We start from the raw sequence: 17,831 nt of genomic DNA, 5'->3' as shown, positions 1-17,831 counted from the left end.
AGTTAACAGAAAGAAGGCAAGTGCCATCCATTTATAAAAAGAGTAATTTCTATTAGTTTATCAATTCTCCTAGCCACTTTCAAAATACAAATATTCCAGGTAGGCAGGACTGCACACTACTCAAATGACTGAAAAACTACCATGTAGTATTTTGTTGAAGCACTCATACAAAAACCTTATAGCAATAAGAATAAAATAACAAGGAAGAATACACAAGTGGAAATTTGCTTAGGCTCTTACAATTCTCAGAATATTTACCGTATTGGCCTGAATATGTCTTTTCCAAATTCTGACCATGAACCATTAAAAGAGCAGCTAAAATTTGCGACCTTGCAAAAATTGGCTTTTACGATAACACTGCTGAAACAAACATATAGTAAAATGGAATGGGCATGAAAGCCTGTGGAATTTTAAGGGAGTCGCATATATTGGGTAGTTTTCTCCCCTCCCCCGAATTTTAAAGGTGTGGCTTATTTGCAGACGCAGCTTATATTCGGGCCAATACGGTAATACTCAGCCACACTATACACACCCTTCACATTACTCACACAGTAAACTTATACTACAGGCATACACGCAGTCTAATAATTGGCTAATACCGCCACACTGTGTCCTTCCACATCTGTCACTAAGCCTTGCATGCTCAGTTTTTTAAAGAACCTGGCTATTGTATGTGTGCTATCATACATGTGGGGTGGAATGGGGGACATCCCCACTTACGCACATCCAAGTGATGCAAGTAGGGGGCCGGAATGCAACCCTGTAGTGGAAATGCGGAAGACAATTGTATTTTGAGGAGTGAGGTGGCATGTCCCTTTCCCTTTAACATCCCCAGTTTGAGGTCTGCTGGATTCTCACCTGTCAGGAGTTTATTGGGTTCTTCTGTGTTGCAAGTACTGGCTGGATGCCGGCTGCAGGTAGTGGGAGACTCTCAGCCGCTCTGTATTAATCATGAGTAATGCCAGGGCCACTTGATTGCATCAAGGCAGGCTATGAAAGCCATAGGTGGGAGGGGCCCGGTGAGCTTCTGCCCAGACCAAAGGACCTGATGATGGGACACGGACGGTTGGGGTCTTTTTCCTGCTGCTCTACCTGGGGCTCCAGGCAGCTGAAGGGGAGATTGGGTAGCCCCTGTCGGGTATGTTTTATGTTATGCTTTGTATGCCTGCTAATGCTTTGTATGCCTGTTAATAAAACTGTTCTTGTTCCCCTTCCACCTCCTCATTCCTTTTGTGCTGATATCCTTGGAAAGAACTGTTGTATTTGGCAGCACAAACCCCCATGTAAGTGGGAATTCCTGTATCCCACAGCGGAGCCACAGAAAGAATGTGGTTGGTCAATGGAGCCATGGACTCAAAAAGGTTGAAAACCACTGTCGTAGGCAAATGACTAATTTGCAACATTCAATATTTTTATACAATCCCATCGTTTCACGTCCAGTCTTTGGCTTTACATGTTTCATTTTCATATGCATCATCTGCTATCTGTGTAAGCACATAAAGTTACTTTTTCATAAATATACTCTGTATGTGCCAACTGATTTACTCCTAACTGCCATATTTAAATTTTAAGTGAATATTTAGCAGGAATAAAAAAATTCCTTCCAGTAGCACCTTAAAGACCAACTAAGTTAGTTCTTGGTATGAGCTTTCGTGTGCATGCACACTTCTTCAGATACCTTCTGAAGAAGGTGTGCATGCACACGAAAGCTCTGAAGAAGGTGTGCATGCACACGAAAGCTCATACCAAGAACTAACTTAGTTGGTCTTTAAGGTGCTACTGGAATGATTTTTTTTATTTTGACTATGGCAGACCAACACGGCTACCTATCTGTAACTGTATTTAGCAGGAAGTGCAACAGATACAGTATCTTCTGCTGCTTTTGGAACATGCGTAGGGTCTTACATAGAAACAATGCTGTCCTGCAGAAAGGAAACTGGACTTGGATTTAAAATAAATGTGTTAGTTTCAGTGTGTAAATGTTGAAGTTTGATTCTACCAGTGGACTAAGCTACCTTCTTTTTCCAACTGACACCTCATAAAAATGCATGAAGGCCTCCTAATGAGGAAACTAAATTAGTACCATGAGGTTGAAATCCTAAACACAAGGGGAAGGGGGAGGAGCCCCACTGGACACTACAAGATTAACTTGTAGATTAACTATGATCTTTTGGCACCTCACTGGCTTGATTCGCAGATAATGCTTAACATGTAATGCAAAAAATAAACTATTATTGAATGGAAATGTGCAGCATGCTAGTACTAACAGCTAAGAGAGTGCTCAATTTTCTCCACCCTCACTCTTACTATTGTTATGCCACAGGGAAACATGACAGAGTATGGGTTGTTGTGATGTCAAATCTGGGCTCATGGTTTCTTTCTAAATAAAGCACAATTGCAAGCCAAGGTTGGTCTTGGATTATCACATGTTGTTTGTTTGGAGAAAGACAAACCATGAGTCTGGTTCAGATATCACAACAAGTCCAAATCTGGCTTGCTTCCTGGTGAAACAACAACAGTTGTAGTGGGAGAGAAGCAAAGCAAGCATTTTATTAGCTGCACATGCTGGAATCAGTATCAGTTCTATAAAATGAGCTTGTTCTGAAATGGTTCCAATAAAGATGGTACAGCAACTGTAAATAAAAAATGCTACAGAAAAGATAATAGACATCAACCTTGAAGGGAGTCTTGAAGGCCGCTCCCTGCAAGGCCTTTTCCACCTGGCCTAGAGGACAGGGCCCAGACTCACCCAGCTCTACTAAAAGAGGCTCCTGGTAAGACCAGAGGGACATTACTATGCCTGACAAAAAATCCTAATTATTGGATTATTTTGCCCCATCTTTTTGTGCCTGCCAAACAGCCGTGTCATGCTTATGATATTTTGTTTTCTTGTTAATTATGCTGTTTTAAATGCGCCTTTTATATTTGACTTCACTTAGCAATTTTTTTTGGAAATGTTTAGGGTATTTTTTAACTTTGTGTTAAATATGTATTCTGTAGTTGACTTCCTTTGTAATGTTCTATTTTGAAATCTTTAAGGCAATATTTTAGTTTTCTGTCAATCATGTTGCTTTGACTGTATACTCTATATTCGACTTTCTTCAGAAATGTTTAATTCTGGATTGTTTTATTGATGTTTTAATATGCTGTAAACCGCTTTGAGATTTTTCTTTAAAATATAAAGCAGTAAAAAATGAAATGAAATTAATATTCCATCATCATCATCACTACTACTACTGCAGCACTTTTAAGCCACTGGCATAGGCATAGCTTTCTGTTAGGCAATGACAACAGTTAAACCATAACATACCAGATATTGACCCCAACAAGAACTGAACATAGGATTGCAGCTTCAATTTGTGTATCTAGTTATGTGCCAGTAGAATCAAGGATATGACACAAAGGTTGGCATGTCACTTAACAACTGTTAACAGTATCAGTTATGTGTGTTTATACTTCATTTCTTCTTGAAATGAAAGCGTCACTGAGTTTAATAGGGCTTATTTCCAAGTAACCAAGTACTGTATATGACAGCAGTCTTAAATAAGCAAATGACGTTGCTAACCTTATTATTCATAAAGGCCTTCAAGCACTGTATGATCTTGTGCTGTAACTTCTTCAGAATTTGTTCCTGTCTGAAACAAATTAAGGACAAGAAATTTATAGCACAATGCAAGCTATTCTACTCTTACTGAGGAGTGTATTAGGGCTGGGCAATATCTGCTTTTCAACATTGTGATGTATCACCAGCAAAGCATCACAATATAGTGATATATCACAATGCCTGAAAATGAGGAGGAAGGAGGACTTCAAAGTGGTTTGGACTAGTTCAGTACAGTAGCCAGTTAACCCTCCATAGCTCATTTACACCACAATGCAGCTCCCATCTGCACCAATGGGACAGCATACACTGACAGCACAGCATCGCCTTGCCTAAGCACCTCACCGCCCCCAAGCAGACACACCAGCTCCCTCCTAGCCTACCCCATGGCCATTGCCACCTCACTGCGTTCCCAACAGCTCCAGCACCACAGCCAGCCCCACTACTTCCATCTTGCAAGCAGCGACTTGAAGGGAAATGGGCACCATCACCACCAATCAACTATGAAGGTACAGGGCCGGAGGTGAGGAAAAGGAGCCAGCGCTGCTGCTACTGCTGTTCCCCACATGCAGCCCACTTGCTCAGCCGAAGAAATGATGGGCGGGCAAGCAGCAAGCACAAGAGGTAGGTGCAAGCACACTGCCACCCCCAACCCCACTCCATTATCTTTGGGGGTGGCTGGCTGGGCTGTGGAGGGAGGGAGGGAGCGGGTCTTGAGTGGCCCTGCTGGGCTTGCTGAGGATTGAGGAGGACATGCCTGAAACGCTGGCCACACCTGCTGGCATTCATGGTATATTGCCGGACCTAAAATTGTGGAAGCATTGACGCAATGCAGGTTTCAAAACTGGGTTTGGGCGATGAATCGATACACCACCCAGGCCTAGACTGTATATTTGTAGAAAAAAATCTTACTGCTTTGCTTCAACCAATCTTTCCAAGATGTCCAGTAGTAATCCAAGTCCTTCATGTCCAAAGTTCTCAACCCAACTGCAAGTATTAAGAGGTGGTGAAAAAGACATTTTGAATATTGTATCCATTAGGTGACCTTTTATTTCAAGCAATTACTATAGTTATATAAAAAGAGATAGCGTCAAGAGCTCAGAATCCTTTCCCTGTGCTGGGCAGCAAGACACCCACAGACCAGGAGGCACAGTAGTTACCACTTGAAAACAGCTGTCACATCCTTAGGAAATACAAGTTTTAACAGCACTGAAAATCTTTACACATCTAAACTCCCCATGTGGCACCACTCAAAAATAGGCAAAGACTTGCAGGCAACCTGTATGATATTTGAGAGAGGGGTGTGTGTTTCATATCATTTCCCAACTTGTTTACTGCTGTTTGGTATCAACTTATCTGCACATGGATAAGGAGGATTCATGCTTTATACAGTGGTGCCTCGCAAGACGAAATTAATTCGTTCCGCAAGTCTCTTCGTCTTGCGGTTTTTTCGTCTTGCGATGCACGGTTTCCCATAGGAATGCATTGAAAATCAATTAATGCGTTCCTAGGGAAACCGCCTTCAGACCAGGTCCGGGGACACTCTGTCCCCAGACCTCTTCTGAAGGCTGGGGGGGGGGGACAAGGGCTTTTCTTCCCACCCCCAGCATTTTAAAAAAACCCTGGGACAGCGGAGGACTTCTCCACTGTCCGGGGCGATCTTAAAATGCTGGCAGGCGGCATTTTAAAATCGCCCCGGACAGCAGAGGACTTCTCCGCTGTCCGGGGCGATTTAAAAGCCCCTGGGAAGGCAGGCAGGGGGGACAAAGACTTTCGCCCCCTGCCCGCCTTCAGAAGGTGTTCCCGCCCCCCTTCGGAGCAGCGTTCCGAAGTGGGGCAGCTGGGGCAGGTGTCCCCGCCCCCCCTCCCCGCTTCGGAACAGCGTTCCGAAGTGGCGCGGCTGGGGCAGGTGTCCCCGCCCCCCCTCCCCGCTTCGGAACAGCGTTCCGAAGTGGGGCGGCTGGGGCAGGTGTTCCCGCCCCCCCCCTTCGGAACAGCGTTTTAAAATGCTGGGGGTCGGGAGCGAAGCGCTGCCAACCCCCAGCATTTTAAAATCTCCCCGTGTCCCGGGAAGATTTTAAAATGCTGGGGGTCGGCAGCGCTTCGCTCCCGACCCCCAGCATTTTAAGACCTCCCCGGGACACGGGGAGATTTTAAAATGCTGGGGGTCGGCAGCGCTTCGCTCCCGACCCCCAGCATTTTAAGACCTTCCGGGACACGGGGAGATTTTAAAATGCTGGAGGTCGGCAGCGCTTCGCTCCCGACCCCCAGCATTTTAAAACCTTCCCGGGACACGGGGAGATTTTAAAATGCTGGGGGTCGGCAGCGCTTCGCTCCCGACCCCCAACATTTTAAAACCTTCCCGGGACACGGGGAGATTTTAAAATGCTGGGGGTCGGCAGCGCTTCGCTCCCGACCCCCAGCATTTTAAAATCTCCCCGGGACAGAGACTTCTCTGCTGTCTCTTGGAGATTTTAAAATGCTGGGGGTCGGCAGCGAACGCTTCGCTCCCGCCCGCCAGCATTTTAAGATCGCCCGGGGCAGACGGGGGGGGGGGGAAGGCAGGCGGGGGGGAGCAAAGACTTTTGCCCCCTGCCGACCTTCAGAAGAGGTCCTCTTCTGAAGGCCGGCTGTGGGCGAAAGTCTTTGCTCCCGACCGCCAGCATTTCCCTATGGGCTTTCGTCTTGCGATGCAAGCCCATAGGGAAATTCGTCTTGCGAAGCGCCTCCAAAACAGAAAACCCTTTCGTCTTGCGGGTTTTCCGTCTTGCGAGGCATTCGTCTTGCGGGGTACCACTGTAGTAAGAATGCCGACCATGCAGCATTAATATTGCAGCTCTGCTGAACATCTCTTCTCAGTAGCCCTACTGTGGGACACAAATAGTTGACACAGAAAGGGCCTTGAAAAGGTGCTTAGACAATGCTAGAGAATAAGTTCTGAAATGCGTGAACATTTAGTGTTCATAAATGACTCTAAACAATTTATATGTAGACATTGCCATAAAACATCACAGCTAGTATTAAAACTGTTGATTTAATCAAATTCTAATTTTAGTTCAAGAGACCTTTTGGCAACATCATAATGATATGGAGATTAATTTAGTATCCCCTGAATGAGCAACACAGATGAAGTACACGAGCAGCATAGCAATGCACACACAGGAGAATCAGCTGCTATAAAACAAAAGCACCATCTTTTCTCTGGATCACAACACAAACTGTAGTCACTTGTTCCTACTTTAAAGTCCAATTCTACTATCCCTACAACTTCAGCAAAAATATTAGACATGCAACTTCATATTTCTAATACCACTTGTATATATTTACAGGGGGAAATCAACAAGACATCTAGGAAAGGCATTTGGAGGAAAGTGACTACCACTGATATTCAGAGATCAAGATTCTGGAGAAACTCTACCTTAAACAAAGTCATAAACACACCTTGTAAAACACAACACCTTATAAAATTTTACTAATTTGCTTTTGTTTACTGAAGGAAAATGGTCATATAGAAATACAGAAATACGCCTTTTTTTTTAAGAAAAAAGAACAACTTTTGAACAACTAGAATTACCTGACAGGATTACTAGTCAATGACACGCGGAGGGATTCTAAGCAACCAACAAGTTTTTCATCTACTGTTCCTGATTTCAGTTCATATATGAACTCCTGTGGTGAAATCTGCTTGCTACTCTTGAGGCACCCCTGAAAGGAAAGTAATAATTGCTCAATATCTCAGTTCACTGCATTTTACCAGTTACAATTCACAAGCATCTCATTAAACTACTAACTTTTAGAGAAATTCAGTGTTTAACTAAAGCAATTTTCTAGCTAGTTTAAAATCATAAAATATGAAGAATGTATAACTTAGAAAGCTGGAATATAGATGCAATAAAATAAATGATAATTTAAAATTATATCTAGCTGATAAAAATTAAGCAATTACACATGGTACATAGGATTACTGGGAGAGAATTACATGTTTAAAGTTAACTACCTCCTTACATTTATACAAGTAGTTGTTTTTTTAAATAAAAAATGTTATTTATAGCCTGCCCTACATTACAATAGATTCCAGGTTGGAGTACAGAAATTACATAAAATTAACTAAAAACAACTAACCATAAAGCAACACATAATGGTCACTAACACTTTTAAAACTACTAGATTGGGTACTCACTCTAAGAACAAATACACTAATCTTCTGCAAGTGCCTCCCTAATGTATCCTCCCAAACATGCTAGCTTGGCATGTGCTGGGGGACCTGCAGTACAGAACAAACTGAAACGTGTCATTACCCACCTGCATACTGAGCAGTATACAATTTAAAATTAAATCTCAATACAAACATATTAAATTCTATATTTTAAAAAATGAATACTTATCTAATACACTGTGGCCACAACTGCATCAAGCTGGGCAGAATGATGCCCAGCCCTTTGCAGGAGCTTTTTAAAAATGCAACAAAAGCCATATAGATTTCATAAGCAAAGGTTGCTGTATTTATAGTTTCCCCCGGATGCTGTATCTATAGCAGCCTCCAGATGCTGGATCTGCAGCAAGGGGCAAAGATGGCTCTTTTGCCAGTTTATCAGGAAGCCATAGTGTTGAAGACAGGAGGGTAAGGTATTCGCCAGGTCCTAGTGGGACCTTGCACGGCAGGGGAACCTGATGCATTTCTGAATATAGGTAAACTTAAATGCCTTTAAGGCACAGGTTGTTCATTTTGAAAAGACTCTGGAAGCTAATTGAATTGAAGAGTCTTTACCAATACTGGTTTGTCTTTCAAACCTTATGAATCCCCTGTGTTTTGGGGAGGAGGGGCCTATAAGGACATGTAAATAGGTCTCTGGACACAAGAGGGTTTACAACTTGGGTATTCCCTAGATCTTAATCTAGCCTCTTTTCTCTTCTTTTCTTTCTTTTTGAGAGGAGATCTTTACTTTTGGCCCTAGTTTCCACTAAGACATCTGTGAGAGCACTATTTCAGGGAGCAAGACCAAATTGGAATTAAAGGTTGAATCCACTCCATTCCTAGGCAGTAGAAATAGACAACCTAGGAAACTGTACTGAACAGCTTTGTCCTCTCTTCTTTCAAGAGTTGCTTCTTTCTGCTTCATTCTGCCTTGTCCTACCCAAACAAAACTAAATTACCATGACTGATAGTTACTGGGCAAACTAAAGCAATTCATCAGATGAAAATGAAACACACCTGTTTGGTAGATAAAGTGTTGTAAATCATTCATACTTCATTTAAATGAAAGAGGCACTGTTTTCAATTTCTAAAAATAGCAGAACTAACAAACTTACATTCAGATTTAATAGTAGCCTAAATAGCCAGGAGTACCTTTTACCAACTATAGCTAGTGTACCAATAGGGTTAGCCTAGCTGTGGAAATTCCTGAATTGATAACCTCAAAACTTGATTATTGCAAGGCTCTCTATGTGGGGCTACCCTGTGCCTGGTTCAGAAGCTCCAGCTGATGCAAATGCTGTGGCTAGTCTGTTGATGTACCAGCACATAATTCCAGTGCTTAAAAGCTGGCTGTCCATATTTAACCGGTCCAGGTTCAAGGTTCATGCGTTAATTTACAAAGTTAATTTGTAACAGTGAGTCCATAATCCCTTATATCCAGGCCCAATCACTGAGATCTTTGAGTGAGTCTCTGTCAGTGGTCCCCCGTTATGAATTAAGTATAGTGGACCCAAGGCTGTGAACTCCCTCCCAGCCGAGCGCCCTCCTTGCTGAACCTCAGACACTTGACTCAGACTTTCTTGTTCCAACAGGTATTTTAAGGTGATGTTTGGTTTCATGATAAAGTCTTATCATTCTATTGTCCCATTTTCTGTGGGTTGTTTTTATTTACACCACTTAGAAATGTGAATAATTAAGTGGTATATAAATATCTTAACTAAATAACACGCAGTCTGGCATGAACTGGACTGTACTTGTTGGGAGCTGTGATTGCAGTTGCTGATAAAAGTAGTGTTTTCCTTGATTTGCATCAATCTCTTAATATCCGTTAGTTTTTCTCCCACCCAAACACCCACTCCACTCAAGAGTGCTTACCACTTTAGAAGCAGAACTAATATATTGCACCACCATTTCTTTTTTGGTACTGAAATCTTTCTCTCTCAATGGTGCCTTTCGATCTTCATTTAAATTCATATCTTCCTAAGGGGAAAAGGCAAAACAGACATTACATACTATGATTTACCCCCCTTCTACAAACAAAATCACCTTACCATAAACCAGGAATGAATAAAAGGTTCATTAGAATATGCTGGCAAATCCTGGGTTATTTGCTGTAGATTGCAAGGATTTTTTTATTTAACAAAAGCAACAAAATGATCCTATTAACTATTGAAATGCAGAAAGATTAGATTAACCTGGAGTGGATTTTTGTGCTGAAGGACTGTGAGCTCAACTCAGTTACAGTGAATATGAAGATGTGGATGATACCAAGTTCTACCTCTCATTTAAATTGGAACCAGTGAAGGGCAGGAAATGCCGTGTGTGAGTTTCTGGGGGCAGTTGGAGGATGGATGGCGGCTAATGGATTGAAGTTGAATCCCAACAAGACAGAAGTCATGTTTCTGGGGGAAAGGGGGACTTCCTGGTCCTGAATGGGGTAACTGTGCCTTTGAACAACCAGGTGCACAGCCTGGGAGTCATTTTGGACTCACAGCTGTCCATGAAGTCACAGGTTAATTCTGTGTCTAGGGCGACTGTCTACCAGCTCCATCTGGTATGCCGGCTGAGACCCTGCCTGTCTGTGCACTGTCTCACCAGAATGGTACATGCACTGGTTATCTCCCACTTGGACTACTGCAATGCACTCTATGCAGCACTACCTTTGAAGGTAACACAGAGACTACAATTAATCTAGAATGCGGCAGCTAGACTGGCAACTGGGCGTGGCCACCGGAACCATATAACACCCGTTCTGTAAGACCTACATTGACTCCTAGTACATTTCTGAGCATAATTCAAAGTGTTGGTGCTGACCTTTAAAGCCCTAAACGGCCTTGGCCCTGTATACCTGAAGGAGCGTCTCCACCCCCATCACTCAGCCCAGACACAGAGATCCAGCACTGAGGCCTTTTGGCGGTTCCCTCACTCCAAGAAGTGAAGTTACAGGGAAACATGCAGAGGGCCTTCTTGGTAGTGGCGCCCACCCTGTGGAATGCCATCCCATCATATATTAAGGAGATGAGTAAATTATATAACATTTAGGAAACATCTGAAGGCAGCGCTACATAGGGAAGCTCTTCAAGGTTTAATGTTTTACTATGTATATATGCTGAAAGCCACTCGGAGTGGCAAGGACAACCCAGTCAGATGAGCAGGGTACAAATAATTAAATTACTATTAATTATTATTAGTTGGGACAGGTAGAAATTAGAGAAAGATGCTATTTAGGGTTTACTAATATATATGATTTATTGGTAACCATTTCCTTCATTATTGCTGCTCATTTATAAATTGTTCTTGTCGATTTTTCAAGGAAAAATGGTCAAAAATATTTTTGTCGCATATATAAAACAAGAGTAATGGTACTAGTATAATCTTTGCCACAACTATTTTGAAAGGTGCCATGTGCCCCCCATTCACCCTTATGGAATATGAAAATTAAGCTGGTGCCATAAGTGGACAAGGCTGTATCAACAGGCAAGATGCTTAGTAGGAGAGAGGCATTCATATAATGGACTGTAATACTATCTGCCACTGCTAAAATTCACACACAACTAGTTGAAACTATTTTTTTAATGAGTTGGTGTGCAGATATAACTTTAACAGTGCTTTTATTGTGCAGAAAGAGAAACCCAATAGCATAGTGGGAACTTTAGTATTCTGCTTAAGATATCATTACACCTTCACAGCCAATTGAACAATTTCTCTTACCATCATTTTTTCAAATAGTGATAGGATCTCCCCGTCTGATAAAGGATTAGGAATGAAGTCATCCAAATCTGCAGATGTAGGCCAGCTGCTGGTTGTGGAATGCAATTGTTTCAGATTCATTATAGTTGGTCGATCTTTTTTGCTCCCAGGAATTCGTATACTTGAAAATCTATCAAACTGAACAAGAACTAAGAATGAATATGTCTAAACAAGTTCATATTATACACAGTGCATCCTAAAAATACTTCTTATATGTGGGATCAGTAGTATCTCTTTACAGTAGCACTGAAATACAAAAAAGCAAAACTTTTTTTTTAAAAAAAAATGTTGTTTACCTAGTACTATTTCATTCCTACCATCATTAGGTGACTCCGACTCATTGTGGCTTTGCTTAGACAAACACTAAACTATGGTTTGATATTACAGGACTGAGCCTGGACGAGCCAGGTTGTACTTTGTCTGATATACCAGGTACCTAGTTTACGGGTATTCCCAGCTTTGTCACTTGAGGTTCAGGTTACCTCAGTGGCTACAACCGCATTTTATCAGCTTCGTTTGGTACATCAGCTGCAACCATTATTGGATTCGGATAGTTTGGCTGCATGGGTTCAAGCATCACTAGCCCTGAATATAAAGTATTGTAACTCCCCCTTTGGTGAGCTGGTTTCTAAGCTGCAGCCACTGAAGAATTCTGTAATCTAGATGTTATTGGGCATTAGCTACTGACACCTGCGTTGTATGTCAGCATGCTACCAAGCATGCTATCAAGGTAAGTATATAAAGTCCTGAAAAACATGGCACAAGTGTACTTTAAAAATTGCCATATTCCTTATACCTCTGCCCATACTTTGCAATTTGCTGCTGTGGCATATCCAACCACATGTAGCAGTCTTCAACAAAAAAAATGTACATTAGTATGGTGATACTGGGGTTATGCAACTCTCTACCTAATCAGCAATAGCTTTACTCAACAAACCATAGTAAATATAAACTACAGTTTAGGGTTCTAAAATAATTAAATAAGCAGTTGACTGGACACACAAGTTAAAGCTTCCAATCTCCTCACAGCAGCACTAGAAAGGTGATCTGGCATGCAAGTCTGAAGTAAACCTAGGCTCATACACATAATTCTAAACGATAATTTAGTATCATGCCCAAAGAAGCTAATAGGACCCCTAAATACATTCCTACAGCAAAATCTTGCAATGCAAAATACCTAAAAATAAGGTAGGACCCAGAACTGTCATCTATAACTCTGACCTCCCAGACGTAGAAAGTTGTTAGCTGAATAGGTAATGGAGAATTCCAGCCAAAACACAAACAGGACATCTCTTTCATAAGCGTGGAAGCATGGTTAAAGCATAGTTAACCAATGGCACATTCAACTTATTGGCTTGGTTTGCATGAACAACGCTTAGGATACCCATTTATTCCTCCTATACTTGTTTTGTCACAAACTATAGTTTATCACTACATCCAATCTGGGCAAACTATTATTTACAACCAAACATTTAATTCCCAATTCTAGTTTACAAGCAAACTTGCCAATGTAGGATGCCACAGCAAATTGTTATAGTTTTTATTGTTATTATTTCTTACTCACATTTATCCATTTATTGGTTCACTTACCCATTAACTAAAGAAAAAATATTAGATGGCATTATGGGCAGTGGGAGAGCACATTAGCCCTAGGCAAGTTCATGTAACACAAAATCATTATTTGGCATTACATCTGAAGTGAGTTACTGCATTTCAGTTAAGTACCAGAATTATTTTACAAACAAGTTCCCGTTATCTGTGTGGTAAAACATAGTTAGTCACAGCAGAATAAAAGCAAAATAATCTTACCACATCATCTGTCAGTGTCTTGATGTGCAAATGCTGTAAATAAAGAAACAAGCTCTTAATGCAGTTCAGATAGTCTACCAAAAATTAGCAAAGAAATTCTAGGTATAATTTCACTATGCAAGCAATATTCCTTCACTGTCCATCATCATATTGGTCTCTGTAAATGTGGAGGTAACCCTGATGATACCCCACTGGACAACCTCAAGAACCCATCCCATGGAACAGCCACAAGTCCCTGGCCTCCTTGGCTTGGCTTGACTGGCAGTAGGTGAAGAAGAACTGCCCCTTTTTTAACCTGCTTATGCCCAGAAAAGCTAGCAGATAAGGAGACAACCATCCCTTTCCTGCGATCTCTGTATGAACTTGTGGCTAAGAGTCCCCTTTATCAGTATCAGAGTAAAACACCCTAGGGCATTGGTTATCAACCAGTGTGCCATGGCACCCTGGGGTGCCTTGAATGCTGGTCAGGTGTGCCATGGGCAACACTGGCCTCCATCTCTCTTTCCTTCCTTCCCTCCCTCCTCTGATGCCCTCTTGCATCTCTGCCTCCCAAAGGCTTGCATGGCTGTTTGTTGCAGCAGCCCTGGCTCTGGGGCTGGCCAGGGGGTGCTGGTTGCCAGCAGCTGAGGCAGCCTCGGAGGAAGCAAGCAAGTGGGTGAGGGAGCCCAGCCAGTCTGCCAGCCCTTGCTGTTGGGAATGGACAGGCAAGTGGGAGGCTGAGCAAGCAGGCGCCGTGCTGGCCTTTCTTGTGCTTGCTGTGTGCAGTGCCTGTCTGGGAGCTGAGTACCCAGCACTGAAGTGGGGCTTTTCTGCCATGCAGGCCCAGCGGCGCCTGCTGCTGCCACTCAAGGTGAGTAAGGTGGTGGCCTCACGTTCACTTTCAGCTAGTCTCGGTCGGGGACATCCTCTTCCGAGGCCCCAGTGGGACGTGGTGAGGAGGCACCTCTCTCTGGGGCAGGGGGCGGGTGGCTCAGAGACCGAGGCAGCTTCCCAGAGGACTCCTAAGAAGAGGGGAGAGGAGGCTGAGGAAACGCTCCACAAAAGAAGGATTGAAAAGGGGTGAGGGGCTGCTGGCCAAACTGGGCTTCTGAGGCTTGGTGCCTGTTTCCCCACAGAGGAGCTGCAGAAAGAAGGTAGTTCGTCAAGGGACTCGAAGAGTCTGGAAACCTCTGCCCGAGGGCGAGGAAGCAAGCAGAGGCAGCACCTCTCGAGATGCCTGAGCACCCTTCTCCCGACTGGCCTCGCGCTGAAAGAAAAAGCCTTCAAGCAGCTTTTGTTTAAATATCCTAGTTATAGTTTTTTATATATTAAGAAACTTCACCCTTAAAGCGGTTTACAAAAAGAAAATCAAGGAAAAATGCACAGCCATCAGAAGTGGTCGAAGTTTCCCAGCCTCTGGGTGGCTTGTCTAACCAATTCTCTTTTTCAGCAACTGCAGTCAAGAGTCGAGGCGCCTCCTGAACCTCAAGAGGCAGCGAGTTCCGGAGGAAAGTTCCTGGGCAGCATAAGGGGGGGGGGTCGCCAACCCCCCATGAGGGAAATCAGCTGCGCGTTGTTGTTTTTCAAAAAGAGGCATTTTCCAGAGACGGCCTGGGGGGGGGGGAAGGAGGGGCTCCGGGAGCCCAGAGCTGCCTCAGGCTACTCACAAACTTGGGCTTTTTAGTGCTGCCGCCTCCGCCCGCCGCCGCCTCCCAGCCGGGCTCGCCTCCTCCGTCGCCGCGGAGCATCCTGCTCCCTCCCCGGCCCTTCTTCCCTCGCGGCGCCCCCGGCTCCATGGCAGGCGCGCGCTCGGCTGAGGGCAGTTGACCGGGCCCCGCCCCGCCCCTCTCGCCTGCGCGCCCTGGGCCGTTGAAACGCCCGCCACGCCCTGGACTCCCCGCCCTCCCGTCCTTGCCCGCCTCTGCGCAGCCAATCCCAGGCCGCCGAGCATGGCCTGGGAGCCCCTCTCCTCTCTGATAGGTGGAGACGGAGCTCTCCGGAGGGAGGGAGGAAGAAAGTCCCGGATGGAGTGGCGGAACGGGAGTCGGAGGCGCCAGGGAATCGCTGAGCCAATTGGCTGCCCTTTGGCTTGGGCGCGTGCGCGGGACCCAAGGCTGGCTAGGCCCTTGCCTGGGCCTGTGTTGGAGGGAGCTCGGGCTTCATCTCTCTCTAGACACAAACCATAATTCTCTTGTTTCCCATAGTTATTAAACACAAACAAATAAATATTGTTTGGATTCTAGAATTTTATATATTTTTTTCCATGATTGGTTCCCCCATATCTACCTCTCTCTCTCTCTCTCTCTCTCTCTATGGTTATCAATATAGTTTAAATTCTATCAATGTTAAATTGCTGTTTTTAGCTGTACTCTGTCTTGAGTTCCCACGGGGGGGGGGGAAGCAAGGTGCACACAAATGTTTGTTGTTTTTATTTATTTATATTATTTGATAAAGTTTGTATACTACCATTCCCATTGATTTCCAGCCCGCCTGGTGGGGGATAGTGGGTTGGGGAGGCTGCTTTGGGCTTCCATCATGGGGAATATGTTCTAGCCCAACGTCCCAGTATATGGAATATGTTCCAGTAAGAGCTGTTCGCCAGTGGAATTTGCTGCCAAGGAGTGTGGTGGAGTCTCCTACTTTGGAGGTCTTTAAGCAGAGGCTTGACAACCATATGTCAGGAGTGCTCTGATGGTGTTTCCTGCTTGGCAGGGGGTTGGACTCGATGGCCCTTGTGGTCTCTTCCAACTCTATGATTCTGTGATTCTATCCCCCCTGAGCCCTAGAGGGGATGGGATGGAATCGGGAGCACCCATTGGCCAATTAGGAAGCAAGCGAGGGGTGCATATATATGACAACACCCTCTCCCATACTTTTAGCTGGAAAATAAAATGGGAAAAGCAACACTGTTTCTCTATTCCACTCTCTGACATGAGATATTCAAGGGTAAAAACTGAAAACTGGCCTTGAACCAACATTATTACTCCTGCCTCTCAGAAGAGCCTGCTCTAATGAGCAGAACAAGTTCAGCACTCTGGCAGATGCTGTGCTGAAAACAGAGCATCTGCCTTTTCTAATCATTACTTGACAGTCTAGGCTTATACAATCATCGTTTTGTTCCATGAGGCTCTCAAACGTGTCACAAACCAAACATCAATCTTTTTCTGGTGGTTGGGGCAGAGAAATTCCACTTGTTCAGATTACTTTGGCCAATATGTTGTTTTCCTGCTAAAATGTTTTTGTTTTTTTTTTTTTAATCTGAACACATACTGAGAAAAAAACCTGCCGATTTACATTCCATCCTAACAGAATTTCAGAGCAACAGGTGTATCATACTTGTGAGGCAGATGGCCTATGAAATGAAAAATCTTAATCTGTTGAGGAAGAGAAAAAGACAGAACAGTGTAATCATGGCCATGTTACCTATTTGTGTAATATTCTCCAAACCAAAGCCCATATTGCCCCATGTCCTTAACAACTATTTGTGATGAGACGTACAGAAATGAGGTGCTAATTATACTGGCTTCCCTGCTTGCATTTCATAACTCCATTAGTGTCTACAAACATTAAACCACCTGTACACTGTTTCTCATCCGCATGTGTGAAGAACCCACGCCCACGCCATGTTTTGGAGAGAAGACAAGTAAGGAAAGATGCAACACTCTTTCTCCTGCCAGTTTCCATGTCAGCAACCACCCTCCTTCCCCCCTCCAAATACTAAAGCATAACCATATAGCCACTTGGGTTTGCCTTATTATCCTCCCTTAACTTTGTACATGAGAGCCTTCAGCAACTGCTAAAATGAACAAAATGTTGTTTTACTTTTTCAGTAAAAGTTCTTTTTCTGGGAGCACTCTTGTGTTTGTTGTTCCCCTGGATGCCTTGCAAGGCTTTTCACCTCCCAGACACCCCTTAGTTACACATCCTGTGTACAGGTAGTTTCATAAATGTGCTAGTTTCTGGGCCAGCTCCACTAGACAGATGGCAGCCTGTCCTCCAGCAATATAAAGACAAGCTTGCAGTCTTTATAAGGTTCCCTTAGCACTGGGTCAGATCCCACCCCTGTGCTATTTGTGTTGCAGAAAGACTTATTTGCTGAAGGTGGAGAAGAGTTTGCAGATGTGCATAGAACATTTCCGGAGCCAGCACTGTAACACCTTTGAGATTTACCTCTGAGGCATTCACTGTAACATCATTTTGGGAGGCTGTCCTGCTGTGTCCCTTCAGCACTTGCTAGCCTCAAAAAGTCTAGCTAGCTCCCCTGACTTGGTAGAGCAAATAAGGATTGTGGTGCTGTTATTGAATGAGGCATAAAAACTTTTTAAAATAAAAAATCATGATTACAAAATGGTGACAGAAAAGATTGACTTAAAACTGAATATACCTACCATTCAGCACCAAAGGTTGAACTTTCATAATGAAAGTCTACTTCGCTTTTATCATGAGGTTTTTGTGATATCTAGATTCCAAAGAGTAATGATGTTCCATTACTGTCTT

At 43.7% G+C, this 17,831-nt stretch overlaps 1 protein-coding gene across 1 annotated transcript in view; it reads right to left on the bottom strand.

Moving 5' to 3' along the window:
* DIAPH3 (diaphanous related formin 3) overlaps positions 1 to 15,147 on the bottom strand; it is a 120,131-nt gene extending 104,984 nt beyond the window's left edge. Inside the window, exons 1-7 of the mRNA XM_082221404.1 lie at positions 15,002 to 15,147; positions 13,356 to 13,388; positions 11,508 to 11,684; positions 9,672 to 9,776; positions 7,176 to 7,306; positions 4,514 to 4,588; positions 3,566 to 3,635 (exon numbers count right to left, since the gene is read on the bottom strand). Coding sequence (XP_082077530.1) covers positions 3,566 to 3,635; positions 4,514 to 4,588; positions 7,176 to 7,306; positions 9,672 to 9,776; positions 11,508 to 11,684; positions 13,356 to 13,388; positions 15,002 to 15,130 — 720 coding nt within the window. The 5' untranslated portion in view covers positions 15,131 to 15,147. The remainder of the gene's footprint in view (positions 1 to 3,565; positions 3,636 to 4,513; positions 4,589 to 7,175; positions 7,307 to 9,671; positions 9,777 to 11,507; positions 11,685 to 13,355; positions 13,389 to 15,001) is intronic.
* Between the last annotated feature and the right edge of the window lie 2,684 nt (positions 15,148 to 17,831).

The sequence above is a fragment of the Podarcis vaucheri genome (assembly GCF_965113315.1).
Source record: "Podarcis vaucheri genome assembly, chromosome: 4".
Lineage (NCBI taxonomy): Eukaryota > Metazoa > Chordata > Lepidosauria > Squamata > Lacertidae > Podarcis > Podarcis vaucheri.
The sequence above is the reverse complement of the archived record's forward strand: the minus strand, read 5'-3'. Positions and strand labels throughout refer to the sequence as shown.